Source organism: Ambystoma mexicanum, chromosome 12 (genome assembly GCF_040938575.1).
Source record: "Ambystoma mexicanum isolate Mex_15411 chromosome 12, UKY_AmexF1_1, whole genome shotgun sequence".
Classification (NCBI taxonomy): Eukaryota; Metazoa; Chordata; class Amphibia; order Caudata; family Ambystomatidae; genus Ambystoma; species Ambystoma mexicanum.
Window position 1 is genome coordinate 436496330 of NC_090936.1, and position 20209 is coordinate 436516538.

At 46.8% G+C, this 20209-nt stretch overlaps 1 protein-coding gene across 8 annotated transcripts in view; it reads left to right on the forward strand.

The window, feature by feature from the left end:
* Nucleotides 1-20209, forward strand: part of ERC1 (ELKS/RAB6-interacting/CAST family member 1) — a 2866486-nt gene that overhangs the window by 691415 nt on the left and 2154862 nt on the right. For all 8 annotated transcript variants that reach the window (XM_069628613.1, XM_069628618.1, XM_069628615.1 and 5 more), the window contains exon 5: nucleotides 11693-11848. In XM_069628613.1, the coding sequence (XP_069484714.1) occupies nucleotides 11693-11848 (156 nt within the window). The remainder of the gene's footprint in view (nucleotides 1-11692; nucleotides 11849-20209) is intronic.

The window sequence follows — 20209 nt, forward strand, 5'->3', positions numbered from 1 at the left end:
TAATAAGACTATTATAGTGCAGCTTCAATGTTACAATCAGTTAACTGCTCTCTCCTTTGAGTCTGAAGCACCCACTTGTAGAACCTGAAGGTCCTAGAAAGTGTGAAAATGGCAGATGGTGTGCAATGAAAGACTCAACATCATAGCATAACAGGACATTGCAGAGTGTGGGGCAGTACTCTGGACGGCCCAAGCACCTTCAGTGGCTGGGAGCAATAGGGGAGAAAATATAATGTTGGTTCTACCACAGTATGCTATACTAGAATCTCTGGTGTACTGGATGGCTGGTGAGACTGTCTGCCTGTCAAATCCAGTGTTACAAGAATGGGGGAGGGCGAGTGCATCAATAATGCAATTCTATGCAGTAGTATTGGTGCCACTAGCAGAGGAGCACCAGGATACACCAATGTGCCCCTACACTTATTAAAACTGTCCTATTGTAAGGGTGTACACTTAATCAATTATAAGCACTTCAATTTTTGCAATTGAAGTCAGGGTGAGATTATATTATTTGCCCAGCATCACACGCTTACGCTAAACAGCGAAGCAGGGATTTTAACCTGCACTTTCAATTTGGGCACAGCCACCTTCTTCTGCGTTTTACTTGGAACAAAAATTTAAGTTTTGGGTGTCAAGACCTACAATAATACTATCCTATTAAGTTTACTTCCAAAATAAACAAATTGCATAGTAAAGCATCATGACAACATATAAATCCTTATAGCAGCATTTTGTGCCAAAAAAATATCACTTTACCTTTATTTTCCACATCCTGAATGGAAAACTATAAGATGCAAAAGGCAAGTCATCCTGATTTACCCACTTTATTTTCAGCACTTTAAAAACATACAAAAAATAAGTTGTGCCATAAACTCACTTAGGTTTGGAGATGTGTCAATGTGTCACAAACCTCCAGCGTGGTGTTATGTATGGTTAAAGAACATTCAACTAAGGACAGCAAAGCAAACTTTACTTTTTATCATATCAAGCTATTAGACGTCATGGGTATGAACACATTTTAAAAGGGTGCATGCTTTATTGTGTTGCTCGCTTGCTATGCTGCTGATGACAAAAGAAATACCACAGTGCCATTTAGTGGTGGAAAGCATATTTTTTAAATGAATAAAGCGTAAGTACATGGTACGCAGTAGAAAATGAAATCATCCGTATTGGCCATAATAACATGCGTAAAATGGCAAGATACGCACCTTATCTGGAGGGCTACCCGGTACACCGCTTTCATTCTCGCATGGATTTATTTTTCAGGATCTGAAGGTCTGCTGGACACACCTTTTGCAACATCTGTGAGTGATGTGATATCTGATTATGCCGTTTTCAGACTTATTATTTCTGGAAGGCCTAACTTAAAAGGAGCCACAGTGGCGACTAAACACACTGCCAGAGGAAGTCTTTGTTGATCAGTTAAAGCAGGCACATTTTTTTTGACTTAAAAGAAAACTCAATAGGCAACAGCCTCTTTGTAAGGTACACTCTGAAGGCGATCTTAAGAGGAGCGGTGATCAGCTTTGCAGCACAATGGAAAAAACATTTTAGAGACAAAAGCCAGTCTTGAAAGGAAGCTTAAAAGAAGTATAACCTTACATTGCTGGGGGAGAATCTGGTACAACTCAACAAATGTGTGGAAATAAATACAGTATTTGCACCATCCTACGGGGAAACTTCTTGCTGCTAAAGAGGATGTGAAAGAGGTAGATTTGAATGATTGTTTTAGTTGCATTGACATGCCTTCATTGACGCATGATGAGCCAGCATTGGTGGATGCCCCTATCACAGTGGCTGATATCTGACGGGCAACATTGACCTTGAAAGTGGGTAAATCATAGGCTTTGCAGTAGAATATTAGATCTGTGTGTGCCTTGGCACACTTGTGAGTTTTTGTGTACTATCTTGATTAGAGCTGAATTACCTGCATGCATGACTTCAGCTTTAATAACTGTAATCCGAAAAGTCGAGGTACCAAAAACAAATTGGTAACTATCACCCATTCATTATTAAATGTAGATGTGAAGAGATCGGCAAAACTACTTATTTGATTAGATGCTTTGATGTCACTCTCTAATTAACAAAACACACGTCTGGTTTATAACTGGTAGATATGGTTGTGATAGCATAAGGGAAGGGATAGACCTGATGGGTGTCTGATATGATATGGTATTTATAACGCGCCTATACACAAGTGTTTCAAGGCGCAACGAGGCAAGGGAGGGGAAAACAGAGGAAGACCGACAACGATCCTACTAGGCCAGGTGTCATTCAGATCGCGCTATGAATATATGACTCCAATGGCAGTTATAACTGTAGATGCAGAGAAAGCGTTTGATCAAGTTGGGTGTTCTTACTTGGAATGTGTCTTGGGAAAACTTGGTTTTGGCCCCAATTTTTGAAGCATCTTTAAAATACTGTAGAAATCAGCAAAAGCATATGTGAGAACTAATGTCCTTCATTCTGATGCATTCCCTTTTGTATGCGGTGCACAACCTGGCTGCTTCCTTTCATTTTATTTGTTTAATGTAGTCTTTAAACCATTATCCTTAAAACATGCAGGATCAAAATATCAGGAGGATCCGTAATGGTGATGGAGAAAGTTAATATACATTGTATATATACATTGTCTGAGAGCCCCTCTACCGAGAATCAACACGACAAAATAACCTGTTCTCAGGGTAGGTTCTCACTCTGGAGGGTATACAACCACGTTTTAGCTCACTGTACACAGAGGAGAAATATCTATTTGCATATCAGTCTGGTCCCACCCACTTGGGCAGTCCAGTACCGAAATGCTAGGCAATTCTCCTCTGAACAAGATTACCAACAGCAACCCCAGACAATTATTTTGTCCTAGTCGGGCCTTATCAGTGAGATGAAGCTGTGCCTCTGTAACGTAACCACAATGAGCAAGGGGCCCACGTCTGGATTACCTTGGGTAACTTGGGGTGAAATCTCATGTTCCTAAACATACAGAAAGAGGTCTTGGAGCCCCTCTAACGAGAACAAACACGGCCAAATAACCTGTTCATTGGCAAGGTGCAACCTGATTGAAAGAAATTCCATAGAACAGGGTAGTCAACACATGCTCATTCTCAGTAGAGTGGCTCCCACACTCCTTTGTAACTTTGTGAAATTTCGGGTTTCACCCTAAGTAACTCAGATATGTACCCCTTGCTCAGCTTCACCTCGCTGATGAGGTGCGATTAGACAGAAACACGTGTCTGGAGTTGCTGATGGTACTCTTGTTCAGAGGAGATTTGCCTAGTATTTCAGTGCTGGACTGACTTTGTGGGTGGGACAAAGACTGATAAGCAAATGGATATTTTGCCTCTGTGATGGGTGCAGTTAGCTAAATCGTGGTTGTAGATCCCCCCCGAGTGGAAGAAATTCCATAGAACAGGGTATTTGACCCATGTTTGTTCCCAGTAGAGGGGATCCCATACTCCTTTGTTACTACTTTATACAGATGACATGCTGCTACTCTCGCAACCTGAAAATACAAAAGATGACTGTCTAACATTATTGCCGAAATTATCTTAGTTTATCTTGACATACCATTAATAGGGTAAACATGAGTATTCTCACTGACCCTGTCTTGCATTAAAGCTCTCTTCAATCCATAGCAGGTGCATTGGGAAAGAAAGGGTTTCAAGCACCTTGGTATCTGGCTGAGTCAGAAAGTGCATGATTTGATGAACACAAATCTACGTTCTATTATGAGTAAATTGGCTCCTTCCTATAAACATTGGAGCACTCAAAACATATTGCTACTCAGGATGATTAATGCTATTAAATGCATGCATTACTGAAATTTGTTTACATTTTTAGCTGCTTTTCAGTCAATTTTTCCCCAAAAACATGAACACGAAATGTATTGTGGATTTAATGGGCTACTATGGGGAAGTTCGTAAATGTCCCACAATTCTGCATGTTCAGAGCAGTGCAGGAGGAGGGGGTGAGGAGAGATGAGCATGCTGAGGCTAAATGTATACCAGCAGGCTTTCACATTGCAATCCCCACATCACTGGCTCATAGAGGGAGGCGAGGGAATAACTGGATGCCACTCACTGGGTTGGCAGAGAGTTGGTAAAACCACAGCTGCGGCAGTCTATACATTATATGGAGTAAGTTCCTGGCGGAAGATCATACTTATTACACACATGTGAAACGCAGAGAACCTGCCTGGAAAATAGTAAAGCACCATTCCCAATACTCCCGGCTGCATCCCTTTGGGGAATCCAGGCACTAATACTGGACAATAGAAAACGTAGGTGGAGGAGTTGGAATAAGGCAGACATTCTTGTGTTAAACAATATGTGGGTCGAGAATTGCCTACTTTATTTCTTTCTGGTACAAAAAGCTGGGACTGAGGGAAGAAACTAGATATCACAAATTATGCTCTTTAGTTTTGCAACTATTAAGGTTGGGGTGAGTTCCCTACTAGTTTGGACCTTTGGAGATTAATGAGTAAAACATTCCTTACTCTTACGTCCTTTCCCCTTTCTTCCATACTGTATGGGACGTCCCTTCCAAGGGACGGGAGACAGAACCTTTTTGACCAGAAAAAACCTTCTTCCCCTTTAAAGTTAGAAGCGCCCGGGGGTGCGGCCCAGGGAGCATGCGCTGCCCTGACTCTGCCCCCCGGTGCCACACCTCAGTCCCCTTTTCCGCGTTGACGGGAATGGGCTGAATTCACCAGCGCTCCTGGGTGTGGCTTCAGCCATGTAATTCCACGCGCGGATACTTCTTCTCTGTCTTTTTTGTCTTATCTATCATTCAGGTACTCGGTCCTCAGGCCAAACACCGGACGTTGCCAGCCGGTAACCCTGCGCTGCACTCCAAAAGGGATACAATCCCAAAACTAATTTACAACCAGGTGGGGTTCAAAACCTCCTAAAAGGAGGCATTTAGCCCAACTGGTTAATGCTGTAGACGTTTATAAAACAATACATTTCAATCATAGCTTCACCAATATTCAATTAGTAGAGCATATCCATGCTTACTTAGTCCTGTCCACCTGCTTACGCACAGTCAAGAACCACCAGACTGAAAAAGGCAGGTTTGAACAGGTGAAAAAAGTATTTTTATATAACAAGGTCTTAAGGTACAGTGTGGAATACATATAGATATTCAAAGAAAACATAAATTGGTGCATTTGGAAAACAGTATCACAACTGAGCTGACAAAGCGCTCAAATTAACCACAAAATATACAAAAAGAATTAAATTGCTTCATACAGGGTGTCGGCCACAAGCTAATATGTGGCTAAGTGAAGATGTGCGTATTATACATGTGTATTTTGCACTTCTGAGCAATACAATTCGTTCTGCTCAAATAATCATCCTAAAAACACTCCTGTAAGGTCATAGGTGCCAACGCGTTTCGGATCACACTGAATCCATCTTCAGGGCAGGACGTGTTTAAGTTTCATAATGTGTTCAGAATAGTTCATCAAGATATCTCCTAAAAGGATGAGAGTACACTAATTAGATCTATGTGGTATACTAGAACAAGGTAAACACTGGTTTCAGTGAGAATACACGAACCTTAAATATGGGGCAATAGAAGACACTGGCTTCTACCTGCATAGTAGATATAAAATTAAGCGTTTAATAAGTATCAATCATCATAAAAAATGACGTATAGTAGAGCATCACACTAGAATAATGCATAAGCTAGTTTCATAACTCACCAGGTCAGAAGACAAACTTGTATCCATGGGTAGTGATAAGGTGTAGGGTGGTAACTCCCAAAGTAAGAAGGTGGGAATAAAGAAAAGGTAAAGGGAATTTAAGTCAAGCATTGGGAACATGTACCATTTCTGTACATAATTGAGGTGTTAAACCAAGACACCCCATACCTGGGCCATTCAAGCATGCGGCTCAGTTGGGAGAAAAGCGCATGCAAATTGTGTGCACTCAAAGTAATTACTGGCCTAAATACAAAAGATGACAAATCCCACTTATGCGGTACCTTGAGTGTATATGGAGGGGCGGGGGCACCCCTTGCATCCCCTCAATATTACCCACCTGGTAGTTCTCACTGGGCACAGGAGTCGATCAGCCCGTCACCTAGACACGCTGCTCGTCTTAGCACGGTGTTTATGGTCTCCATGGGAGAGGCGCGCAAGCGCGTCCTGACTTCGGTCGCCATCTTTGTGTGGGACTTGACAGTCTATTACGTTCCTATCTGTCGCTTAATCAATAATGGGTGTGTACTTCATACAGCCGTATGCCCCTGTATGTCATGTTTCTGTCACGGCACAGGCATGATGTGCAATCATTGCCTAATTCGGACCTCAGGCGTCACGCTCCTCCCCGGCGCATGTCGACTTCTACTGGGTACAGCAGGTGTCCATCCTGCAACGGGTTCTTTCCAACTTCAGACCCCCACGCCCTCTGCCTACATTGCCTTGGCCCAGACCACAGTTGGCAATCATGTTCGGCGTGTGACTCGTTGTCCTCGAAGGCGCTGAAGAACAGATTAGCCAGGTGGAGGGAGCTCTTCCAGAAGCCGCCTCCCGAGGATCTCTAGAACTTTATGAAGCATCAAACCGGGCCCAAGATAGGGTCGATATTTTCCAGCACACCCTGCAAGGGAGACTCCTTCCCAGGGACTCTCCCGCGCTGGAGGGACCGGCCAGGTCCTTATGCCGGCACGTGCACCAAGGCTGCTTCCGCTATTGGCCTTTGGGTTCAGGGCTCCTCGGATCCTCCCGGGCGCAGTGTTGAGGGACCGGGAGGTTCTTGTACTAGGTCTACACCCGAGGGGCTCTGCCCTTTTACCGGCCCCATGGCTGAGAGGCTACGACCTAATACCAGCAATACGTCTGAGGGGGGTGCCTAAACGCAGCTCTACCGACCCTCGAGTTGAGGTTGTCGCACCTACTCGGCCGAGGCCCAGGGAGCAGGGTAGGCCTTGTGATCCACACGCAAGAATTTTGGACGAGCCCGGGCCGAGCTCCACGTGGCAGCCACGTGGCAGGCACGTGGCAGGCAGTTCGACAAAATGGCTGCCGCACTATAAAGATGCACCCGTCAAACGCCATTCCAGGAATCCGGCGAAGAACGAGTGTCAAGGTGGGACTGGCCTCAACCAGTTACGTGTCTTACAGTATACACTTCATTTGCGCAGGGCAGCTTTCTTTTGTATCCATATGGACAGGGTATGCTGCGGCCCCAGCAGCCCCCGCTGTCCTGTCGGTACCAGTACCTGGGCCTCCCCCAACCCGAGGTTGAACAGCCGGCATTGGGGGTTCTGGCAGAAGTCCTAACGTGACGGCCCTCTGCCAACATTGGGATTCCACTGCAAACCGATGTAGTCTCCCTGGCCAAGAAGGGTTGGCTCAAGCCCCACTCTGTCCAGCCGGTCAATTGACACCTGGATGCCAAGTACAGGCAGATGGAGGGAGATACTCTCTTGCTCTCGACCCATCCTCAGCCACACTCCTATGTGATAGCTGCGGCATCACTATACTCCAAGCCTCAGTCCTCAGCCACCTCCGCTGCGGCGCTGCTAGGCAAGGAGGAGAAGACCTTGGAGGCGTACGGCAAGAAAATCTACTCCAATGCCTCCTTGCACCTCCGTCAGGCCAACGCAGATGCCATGCTGGCTGCGGCCAACCAAAGGTTATGGCAAGAAATTGCAGACTTCCTCCCGGAACTCCCCACCCAGTGCCAATCATGCTATAAAGCGGGGCTAGCTGAAGCAAAGCTTGTGGCGCGTGACCTCATGGAATCTACAGTGGCTCATATTGTTACCTCACGCCGTGCCATCTGCATTGACACTGACATGAGGAGAACAGCCTGGCTCCCGGCAACGAAATTCAACCCGGATGTTCAGGAGTGCATTCTGGATCTACCGTTTGGGGGGGGGCGGCCCTCTTCCACTCATCTACGGACGAAGAGCTGGACAAAAAGAACAGCTCACAAACGGCAAGGTCTTGATCCATTCTTACAAAGACCACGCCCAAATCGTACACCCAAACTCAGCAGCGCTCGGAAAAAGGTTGTACATATGGAGGGTTTCGCGGCTTCCAGGAATGTAGATCCAGGCTGCCGGACCGTTTGCTGTCTCAGAACCGACATAAATAACAAAAAGAGGGAGTGGGGGGAGTAAGGGCATTTTCCAGTCCCCCTCCTTAGCGTCAGCCTCCGAGGGAAAGAAGGCATGACACGCCCCTTCGGGTCCACGTGTCTCCGGTGGGGGGCAGGCTTGCTCTGCATGCACAATTCTGGCGCCAGTATTTTGTGGACCCATGGATCCTCTGTGTAGTATCCACAGGGTACTGCCTTCCTATCCCAGCCTCCCCTCCCACAGGTTGGGACAGTATCTCTTTTGGCAGAGATCCGGTCACTCGTAGTGAGCCAGGCAGTGGACGAAGGTCCAGCCTCCCAGCGAGGCTTTGGCTTTTACTACAGGATTTTCACCATTCAGAAGAAGAACCAGGCGGGCCTGAGAGTTGTGTTGAACCTTTCCACCCTCAACCTCTCCCTTCCTCTGCAAAAATTGAAGATGGTTACGCCAGCTTTTATAGCAGAGACATTGGACAAGGGAGACTGGATGTGCTCCCTGGACCTGAAGGATGCGTATTTCCACGTCCCGATTTGGCAGCCCCATCATTCTTTCCTAAGGTTCAGGATCATGGGCTACCATTTTCAATACAAAGTCCTTCCATTTGGCCTCAACTCGGCCCCCAGGGTCTTTACCAGACTCATGAACGCTGTGGCTGCCCTCCTCAGAGCCCAGTGCCTCCATATCTACCCATACCTCGACGACTGGCTCGTCAGGGCTACATCTCCAGAAGCGGTTCTCCACTCTTCACTTGCCCTGATGAACACACTGCACAATCTGGGCTTCTTGCTCAACCTCAAGAAGTCACAGCTGCAGCCTATGCAGACTCTGACGTTCCTGGGACTCATTTGGGACACGTGCTCTGAGAGGGTCTTGCTGTCTGAGGACAAAATCTCGGCCATCAAGAGGGACACCACCCACTTCCTCAGCAGAGAGGTGAACTCGGCGTGGTGGTACCAACATCTCCTGGGTCTACTGGCAGCGGTCCTGTAAGCAGTGCTGCACACGAGACTAAGGATGAGAAGGATTCAGCTGCACTTCGCGGCCTCATGGAATCAGGAGCGGGGCTCGTAATCTTAGATCAACGTTCCTCCATCTCTCCACCCGGACCTAACTTGGTGGTCCATGGAGGACTGCAACCTACAAAGAGGCAAGCCTTTTCGGCTGCCCTCTCTGCAGGCCACCATCACCACAGACTCCTCGCTCGGGGCTGGGGAGCCACCTTGGATGATCTCTCTGTCCACGTCACCTGGACTCGACAGGAGCAGGAATACCACATCAATTGGTTGGAGCTGAACGCTATCTGGCTAGTGCTCAGAGCATTCCTACCACTTCTCATGGGCAAGGTTGTCCTCATCCAGACAGACAACTCGACCAGCATGTACTACGTCAACAAGCAGGGAGGAACCAGATCCCCTCCTCTGTGCAGACTGGCGATCAGCATGTGGGAATGGGCCCTGGAAAACGACTTTTAGCTCTCGGCAGTACACCTCCCGGGGAATCCAACCTGGAAGCGGACAGGGTCAGCAGGCTGAGAGCGAACAATTACGAGTGGCAGTTAAATAACATCGTTATTCAGGAGATCTTCAGCAGTTGGGGTCACCACCACATGGATCTCTTTGCCACCTGGCACAACAAGGAGTGTCCCCAGTTCGTATCCTGGCATGGTCCGGGCCCAGGCTCTCTGGGTGACGCATTTCACCTCCAGTGCACCGGCACAAAAGCCTATGCCTTTTCGCCCACTCCTCTGATCCACAGGGTAATTTGCAAGATCAGGGAGTCTCACGACTCCACATCATTCTGATAGCTCCATGGTGGCCGGCCAGGCCATGGTTTTCGGAGCTCCTCTGGGAGGTGCCCCTATACAACTTCCGACGGGCCCAGCACATCTTCTGGTGCAGCAGGGGGACAGAATCATCTACCGTGCACCTGGGAAACTAGCTCTCACAGCGTGGTACCTGAGGTTCGGCACCCTGGCTTCTCACAGGCCTATCTAGGGATCATAAGAGACTCCAGGAGCAAAGCCACTAGGGACGAGTACAAAAGCAAATGGACCAGATTCTGCCACTGGGCAGCCGCCAAGGGAATGGACCCCCTGGCTTGCGGATGACGTGCTCTCCTTTTCGGCACACCTCGCTCATTCGGGCGTACAGGTGGACACCTGCCGTACATACCTTGCAGCCATTAGGGCTTACAAGAACTCGGAGGAAGACATTTTTTCCTCCTCCAACCCTATCGTCAAACATCTGACTGGTCTTGCTAGGCTCTACCTGCCCGTCAAGAGACCGCATCCTGTGTGGGACCTTAACATAGTCTTGGGCGCCCTGGTGCACAAACCATTCGAGCCAATGGCATCCGTGGACATCAGGCTGGTCACCATTAAGACGGCCTTACTAGTCTTTCTTACCTAGGCTCGCAGAGTCAGCGAGAGCCAGACGCTGGTCGCCTCTGAACCATATACCACCTTTCACAAGGACAAGGTAGTCAGGCGGACGCACCCGGCATTTCTGCCCATGGTTCCATCTGCGTTTCCCTTGAACGAGGAAATAGTCCTTCCGACGTTCTTTCCCGATCCCAAGGACGAAGCACAGAGAGTGCTGCACTGCCTGGATGTCAGGCGTGCCCTAATATTCGACTTGGACAGGACCAAGGTCTTCCGCAAGTCGGACGCGCTGTTTGTCATTTCCGGAGGCTCGAGGCCAGGCTATCCGGCCTCTTAAGGCTTCCACATCCCGCTGCATGGTCTCTGCCATCAAGGAAGCGTACGAGGGTCAGCACAAGCCACTTCCGGCCAACATGCATGCCCACGCAGTCGGGGCCAAGGCAAAGGCCATCGCATTCCAGTGCCATGTCCCTTGGCAGGTCATAAGCAGGGCGGCCATTTGGGCCTCTACCTCAGCTTTCTGTAAGCATTACTGTTTGAATGGCGGCTCTAGATCTGATGCGTCCTTTGGACAGGCAGTTCTCAGGAACCTGTTTGCTTAAGGAGGGCCTCCTCTCCACCCTGGGGCTACATTCAGTTGTGATCGCCCATACAGTATGGAGGAAAGAGTAATTATAAGTTACTCACCGTAGTGACTAACGTACTCTTAGTCCATGGTCCCCTTTCCTCCATATGTCCCACCAACCTCCCCCCCTAATAATACTGGTGTCATTAGGCAATGTTAAATCTATTGTCGACACGTCAATGGGGACTGAGGATATTTAGAGCTTTGCTAGTTTCCAGGAAACCAATATTAAGCGGTTGGATGGGAAGCAAAATGGACAACTGGTTTGTTGAATTGTCCTTTATCTCAAAGAACGAATAAACCCCTCATGCCTTTTAACCCAGCCATTTCTGACCCTGCGCTCTGTGTGGGAGAAGCCTGTTTGCTCAGAAGTCAGTCATGCACCAGAAATAAAGTTCCATAGAGGAAGAATATGTGGGAGGAAGGACTAATTGATCAGAAAGCACATTACCAAAGGTAAGTCATTTTCGAATTCCTTTCTGTTTAGACCTTTGCTTACTGGTGGAGAGGAAGTGTTATTGACCGAAACAAAGATGTTGTGCATATATTACCCATTGGAATGCAACAGAAGATATACTCATTGTAATGTCCTTTCATTGCAGGACTCTAAGATCACATCTATGGAGCGTGGACTCCGCGACATGGAGGAGGAGATCCAAATGCTGAAGTCTAATGGAGCGCTAAGCACAGAGGAGAGGGAGGAAGAAATGAAGCAGATGGAAGTGTACCGAAGTCATTCCAAATTCATGAAAAATAAGGTAACTTTAATACAGCTAATGTTTTACTTTTTCACACAATAATTCAGTGCACCACGCTCAAAGGATGCACCCTAATAAATGCATCGGTCACTTAATACACCAGCCTATCTTGAACACTTTTATTTTTAGTGCACCTATAAACCTTTGTATTAGCCTAATACAAAGGTTTGTAGGTGCACTAAAAATAAAAGTAAAGCCCCAACTACTGCTGCATGTTGTATAAACGTTCAAATGTATTGACTGAATGAAGTTGCATTTTGATTTTCTGAAACAGTAAAATGCTGCAATTCCATTGCCGTACTTTGATAAATCCTAAAGGAGAAATACAATAATTTTCTGATATGTTATGCACCGAGTTTTGAAGAGTGTATTAGCTTCCCAGTAGGCTTCCAGGCGTTAAAAACAATGTTGAGTAAACCTGTCCAAAACGTGGGTGCGAGTCAAGGCTTAAATAGGAATGTATTGGGGCTTTCTGAAAACATGTAGGCCTCCAAGGCTTAAATGTAAATTGACACAAGGCTTAAATGGAAATTGACAACTCCTTTTGCATAAGCGCTGTGCAGTATTTTTCATGTGTAGTCTTTTTTCACAGTAAGTGATATTCCAGATTCTAAAAACAATGTGAATAAATTGGCAAAAGATGGCTCTTTTTAACAGGTTAATGCCCTAGCTTTTTGTTAGGGAGAATTCTCTGTTAAGGCTAATTTCCCAAACCTAGTGAGGTCCCCCAGCAGCTTTGCTGGATATTTGGTGTTTAATTATTTTCTCCTGCTAAGAGTGAGACTCTTTTTCTCCCACTCTTAGACATGATTTGAGATATCCTTTGACTTTGTAATGTGTTTTATGGGCTATGGGGTCTTTTACTCCATAGGGTTTCATGTGGTTTTTGATAAGTGTGCTACACAGCACCCTCAGTGCAGTAACCCAGGGGTGTCATAGTGACCCCCAAACATAGACTCCGTACCCTGGGACTGACTACTGTCTCCCATGGCATGTAAAGTCACCATTGACTTTACTAGTCTTAAATTGTGAACAGAACCAGTACAAACCATCATATTGTGGAAGCACTGGTAGGGGTAATTGGATTGCCCCTGGGTCTGTTTTTCTAGGGGGCACTGTGCAGTCCCCCCTTGTCGAGTTTCTGGCTGGTGGCAGTGGTTACCACGCAAAATATTCTACCAGAATATTTCCGATGGGATTTTCCCATTCATTTTAAACGCACCACTTTTTTTGTGCAATGTTCAAGATACCGCTGGGTTATTTATTTAATATTTATTCCCCGGTTGGGTCTTTTTGCCAGGACTCTGTTTTAAAATGGCGTTTGTGTTCGCCTCTGTAGCTCCAACCCAAGTCGAGCCCTTTGTTCCACTTTTTGGCGGGCTTCTGCACCGAAGCCTCCAAGAGTGGTGCCACTCTGTCTGGGTCTACAGGATGTGTGGGAGGGGGGGGGGTTTAGACACCCTGGACTGAGTTGCCTCGGCAACTCAAGTCACACTCTTGTATGATTGGCCCAGTAGTGAGCCGCCCGGCTCACCACTTAGCATGTTTGAGTGACAGCTAGGACCGATGAATGGGGGTTTTCTGCATAAAAGCAGGGCTTTGGGGACTGGAACTTCAGAAGTCGCCACAGGACCAAAGAATCCGAAGAGGGAGAAGCTGAGCCGACCTGCAACGACGACACCACCGGTGGAGCCCTGCTGAACCGTCTCACCACTTCCCAACTACAGAGAAGATCTTCATCCCGGAGAGTTTTCTTCCTCTGAACTGGTGGGGATAACCAGTTCGCCCTCTTTTTCGCCTTCCTGGATCGTCTCGTGGTCGAATCGCCCGTGCCAAGCACCCCGGCGGCCGGATAGCCACGCTTCACCACTACCGCAAATAAAAGGGTAGTACCTTTTAACCGGGAAACTCCGCGGCTGGTTTCTTCCCTGGCAGTGCAACGACCTCCAGCTTTCCTACACGTCAAGATCTTCGCTTCCCCTGGACGAAGCACCGACTTGCACCCGCTGCCAGGCACAACTGCCCCAGCTGGAGCTTTCTCACCATTTCAGGTACTGTGTCCCGCCTGGTCTCCCTTGCAACAGACTGTTCAAGGTGTCCCGTAAATCCTTGACTCTCTATCCTGGGGTGACTTGGGACCTGCTAACTAACTTTTCCTGAACTGATCCAACCCCTTTTTAAAAAAACTATCTGCAAAGACTTTTTAAAGTATTATTCAACTGTGTGATCTTGGACACATTGCGCCTTGCTCTCTCCGAGAGTGGGCCTGGCCTATGAACTTCCTTGCTCTAACAGTAGACTCTGCCTTTTTCTGACTTGCTGTGGTTCTTTTAAGAAGTGCTGGTATTGTGCTGTCCTAATTCTACCTGTTCTCTCCCTTTTTAACTAACTTATTGGTGTGCCATCTTAGGTTAAGCGCTCACCTCTGTCTGCAAATAAGTGGTGTTTTAACTATTACTTGCTCAATAAGTAATTAGGGATGTATATATATTGATAGTGACTGTGTTTGAACTTGCTTGCCATATTAGTGTTAGTGTATTTTACAAGTGTGTTTTTAAATAAATAATTATATACTTTTATACCCAAGCTCTGGCCAGTGTTTGCTTGTGCTACTGTATCTCTGTACCTATTTTGTATTCTCTATATACTGTCTAACTCTTCTTGAGAGAAGTCTGGCTGCTCAGCCACAGCTACCAGGTAAATCTGGGTAGTACAGACTGCTACCAATTGGGTTTACTGCCAACACCTGTAGTCCTAAGCCTTTTGCAGTGGTCCCTAAGGGAACTGCATAGGTTTCTGCCTACCACTTTTGTTGGTGTCCACACAGCTCAGAGAACCTTGTATTGAGTGGTTATGTTAAGATGCCTCATTGAAGGGCTTAAGTGCTCATTTGGACAATGAAGGGGAGGGGTCATTGAAAGCAAGGGGGCACATCAACATTAGATGATATTGGCCCTTGCCGCTTTAATTCTGTAGTTGTGGGGCAGGTTTGTCCAGACCATTGCAGAATACACTGTGGCCATCCATCACTTGAAACTGAGAAGCATCTGCGTTCCCCCACAACGCCTCTTTTTAATGTGATAACGTCTAATAGAAAGAGGACCAAAGAGCAGGGGCATGTGCAAACCAACAGGACTTAATCTGTACAAAAGAGGCATCTAGGCAGCAAAATGCCTTATGTACCACACACAGCTATTTGAAGAGAACATGGTGGCACACTGACATGCTATGCAGGGAAAATAGTAAAGGAGTGATGTGGGCTCTGCTATTTAACCTTTGCACCAAGTGGAACCACTGCAGTCCAGAGGCTGTGTAATTTGCAATACAAACATAGTTGCTGCTGGGATATTCGATGCCTAAAATCAACAGTGCCAGAATAGTCTTGATATCGTGGAAAAGATAACCTAAGGAATATTCTTCTCAGTATCCGTAATAATAAATAATACTGACTTGTTAATGCTGCAATTTTTTTCTTTTCTTTATCAGCATTTATCAAAACATTTTCTATCATCCCCCCTTCCCAAATCCCTCCCCCCACTCCATCCCTTCCTCCTCAGGACCGCATAAGCGAGCTATACAGTTTTGGGAGCATAGAGTTTATTCTGATCGATGGGGCTCATCGGGTGCCACACCAGTCACTGTATGTCCAACACCTGAATATTTTGTGGGCACCATTGTTGTACGAAGTAGCTTTTCAAGAAAAGGATAATTTCTCCCCATTCCTTCTGAAATCTCTCCGCATTCTCTTAGATCTTAGAAGTAATCCACTCCATTTCTACTATGTCCCACAGTTTACGCAGCCAGCTCGCCACAGTGGGTGGGCTTTTTTGTTTCCAGTCTTTTGCGATTACCATCCAGGCAGCTATAAGGTTACCAGTGTACTTTTTCTGTGGCTTTGAGATTATATGTTGCTCTGGTTCTACTAGTCCACAAGAGTCTCTACTAAAGAGAGCGGTTGGATATCTGGTACTATTTTATGCAGGAATTCCACGACTTCTTCCAAAAACCCTCTAATCTCGGGACGCCCCCACCAAATATGTCTCCAATCCCCATACCCTTGCATCCCCTCCAACACTCAGGAGAAGCTGAGCCATATATTCTGTGTAATTTACTAGAGGTGCAGTGCCACTGTAGCATCATTTTATACCAGGCCTCCGGAAGCTGTAGGGACCTGGTCAATTTCGGGATATTCCTCCACAATTTTTCCCAATACCCAACCTGGGAACTTTTTTCCCAGCCAACCTTCCCAGGCTATTTGGTGCGGCCAAGTCTTTTGGTCTAGGCATACTTGCAGTATCATATATAATATAATATATATATATATATATATATATATATATATATATAGTTCTGCCACTAAATGTTTGTCCCCTGTGTGAAAGGTAACATATGTCTCAAATTTTGTTAGTGGCCTATTGCTGCCTGGCGGATCTCCTTCTGTTGTAACCAATGCCTTAGCTGTATGTATTCAAATCTGTCCCCCTCCACTACTCCAAAGGTCTCTCATTGCAAGTCTGGCCAGCTACTCCCTCACTGTTGTGGATGGGTGTATCCCCTTATTAATAACCTGACTGCTCCTGTCCTTCTCTGGGTCCCAGGATATGTTAAAGTCTCCTGTAAGGATGATCTCTCCTTCCGCACATTTCTCCAAATTCCCCAGCATCTGATATAGGAAGGCATCTCTGCTAGAGATTTGATTATTTCTGCCCCCATTGAATTTCTTATGCCCACCAGCATGCCTGCCGTTCTATTCCAGGCATTTGCCTGGTATATTTGTGCAAACTGGTGTATTTGTGTTTTATGACCATCTCCTTTTCTAATATTTGTTTCCTGTAGGAGTATTATATCTGCGTTATTCCTTTTTATCTGTGTACATAACTTCTTCCTTTTTATCGGAGTGTTTAGGCCCTGTAACTTTGTGTGAGAAAATGTGCATCGACCATATTACTCCATTGCCCTCCTCACTCTACCTTGTATTTCCCCTATGTACCCCTGCCTTCCATATGTACTTGTATTCTTTTTATGCAGTTACCCAACCCCCTCCCGAACCCCCCTTAATTCCCCCACACCTATACCACCCTCTCCCGTCCTACTCCGGACCAGGCTCGGTATCCTAGGATACATTCCAACAGATGGGAACCATCCCACATTCCTCCTGGACCCCCTAAGGTTACACTAACCTTCTAGGATTCCAAGTGGTGCCCCACTACCTCCCAAATAGGTCTGCTCATTACCAGTGCACAGCTCCCGCTACTCTTAAAGGCGCCATTCGTATTCACCTTTCTTTTCAGTTTGTCCGTTCATCCCAGACTTCTCCTTTATTGCTTGTTATTCCGGAATTGTTATTTTTCTTCCCCTTTTTTACGGACTCTGGGGCCTTTCAGCTTGTCCCCTGTGTTTCCGTGCACAGTAGACCATTCCCAAGGCTCATATCTCTGATGTTGTGCTCCAAATCCTTGATCCCCGGGTTCATCTCTTCTGCTTCCAGAACCAGGATTACCAAGCCTTCAGCGCATGTGGTGACTCTCTGATGTCTTCCTTCCCAAGGGAATACCAGACCAAAGGGGAAGGTCCATAGGGGACTTTTTTCTACTAGGGTTCTCATCGCCTGCCCCATTGCTCTTCTTTTTTGATGCTTTGTAGTAGCCAGATCTTGAAATAGGCTTACGTGCGACCTGTTTATCGTGATCGTGGCCTGCCCCCTAGCCGCGCTAAGGGTTCTCTTTCTCTTCATAACATGCTAATGCCTCCAAAGCGTCCCTTGGTCTGTTTCCCTCTCTGCTCCTCTTAGGTCCCACTCTGTGTATACGGTCAATCCAAATCTCCTCTGGGGTTAGGGCTTTCATCAGGGTAGCAAAGCACTGCTGCATCATGGATTTCAGGTCTGCATCAGAGTTTGCCTCTTCCAATCCCTTGATTCTCATATTAGAGCATCTTGAGTGGTTTTCTACGTCTTCAGTCTGAATTTCTAAATTTTGTGTTGGAGACAATTTGCTCCAATAACTCAGAATTCTGTCGCGCTTCCTTTTCCACTTCCGGTAGGCCTTGTTCTGCTGAATCCACCCTGTTTCCCAGGATTCAATATCTTCTCTGATTTTTTTCAGGGAGCTCTTCAGCTCTTCTTTCAGGTTTCAGGTACCTGGAGGGATACTGTCAGCCTCTCCTCCATGCCCTTCAAGCACTTTTTCAGATCCTCTTTGCTAAGGGCTATTTATCCAGTTTCCTGAGAGTCTTCATCAGCCTTTTGTACTAGCCCATATTCCCCAGAAGCTGTCTCCAATGGAGATCCTTTCTAACTGGCCCCTCTTGGGGGTTTTTCTTTGCGGTTAGCGGCACCGGGGTCTGCTCCCCCTTCGAACCTGGCATCTTCGTATGGACCTGTTCTTTTTCGCTTCTCCTTAGTCTTGCAGGTGTGCCTGTGCCTCAGCGTGGTCCAGCTGCTCTACTTGACCACTTCCATGTATATTACGGCCCCAGTAGCAATTAGTACTTCTTTGTAATGTTTCCCTGCTGCCACAGATATTTCTCCTCCTCTAGAGTACTCCGGTTTCTTTCCTTTATTGCTGCTCTCCCCTGCTGCTCTCTCCTATACCGTATCAATCACGCCTTGTTGTATGTCCACAGGATGGTGGTGGTTAAGTTTGAGGGAGGGGGCTTATGTGCAAGTAGCCTGTAGCTTTAGGACCCCCTTATAGGGGCATTTTCCCAGAGTCATTTAGTGGTCCGTCTCACAGCAGCCCAGGTGTCTCCTATTGGTCGCCCTTAATGTAGATTGGCCTCCCTAGATGTAAGTCGATCCTCCCTTAATTGCCGGGCTGTTCTGTATAGGAAGGCCCTTACCGGTCCCGCCTGCCTTTCCGAAATTGTAATGTACTCTGCCTGTATTGGGTGCTGCGATGTTCACTTACTGCTGGAGGACGCGTATCTATCCCTTTAGGATTCCTGTCTCACCGAACGTACTGTGCCGCGTGTATACCCAGTACCAGTGCTCTAACTCCCAGACGTGCTTCTTCCAATACAAAGCCCTCTTTAGTCCGGGCTCCTCCTCTCCTTTTCACTCTACAACCGCTGCAAGGGGAGGGCGCCTTTTCAATGCCTCTGTTCCACCGGAGCACTTCTTTTTACTCTCCGGATCCTTCGGCTTGGCTCTTCTGGGTGAGCTGATCGCCACTGCTTCTCCTCCGACGGGCCCTGCCTTTCTCTTGCGGCGTCCCGACACGGCTCTCCCGTACGAGTGATCTCCACCCGCTGACGAGCTGAAATCTGCTTCTCCTGTTTGGTCGCCGTCAGCTGTGCTGTCGCCACTCTTAATCACATGCGGGTGCGAGTTCCATATCCTGATGCACTGCTGTCCTTGGCCTGTATTGTACACCTTTCGTGGGCCTAGCCAGGAGCTCGCGAGAGTGCAACCTCACTCTCTGGCATCCATTTTGCTGCAATTTAAGGGGCAAGTGGGAGTGCTTTGTTAATTTAATATTCTCTGAATCTTTATCAGAAAAAGCCACGCTTGGCAGGGGCCAAAGCCTACTGACTGATCTCCTTATGCAATCGCCCAGTGGGAGACCCACCACCATAATCGCCTATAAAATATGCATTGTCAGTTTGTTCTTCCCAGTCTACTGTTCAATGAATCACAAATAGTTGATAAAACTGGTTCAAGATACCGAGGCATGTGTGCGTTTTTACTAATATCTCAGCATCATCAGCTTGGTTGTAAAAAATGCATACCACCTGGGTCCAGTGAATCCGTAAGTTGTTAGAGTTTAAATAACTAGGATGAACTTGGAAAGCCCTTTGGCACCTCACATGTGGTAATGACGCTCATAGCTCTGTATGTAGGAGTAGAGATGGCTTACTCCATATCCTTTAAGCAGGATATTGTCAGTTGTGGAGCAGCATCTACCATTCCAGTCTGGCAAACCAGTTTGATGGTGCGTAGTGTGGAACACTGCCGACAAATCCCAACAGAATTAGGTTCTGACATTATTGTCGTCTGCCACGGCCCCTAGGTCATGCCAAATCGAGATTACTACTGATGGAAGAAGCCTGCCTGGATTGAGCCCAGAATGCCTTTGATGAAAAATAGTTGTGCAGTTCGTTTACTGGAGCTTGTTCCATCATTATAGGGGGAGTTGAAAGTAATCCTATTTTCCATGGCAGACTGATCTGCATTGGATTTTCTCAGTATTTGGACTACAATAGCACCATCTTGAGCTTTTGTCTGTAGCAACTGCAAAGGCAGTATTGAGTATTCTATGCATCTGACTACATATTATGAAATGAGCGCATGAAGAGGCATTTATAAATTGCTGCTTGATAGAAGTCCAGTGGACAGTCACATGTGTTACTGGTTTGGACCAG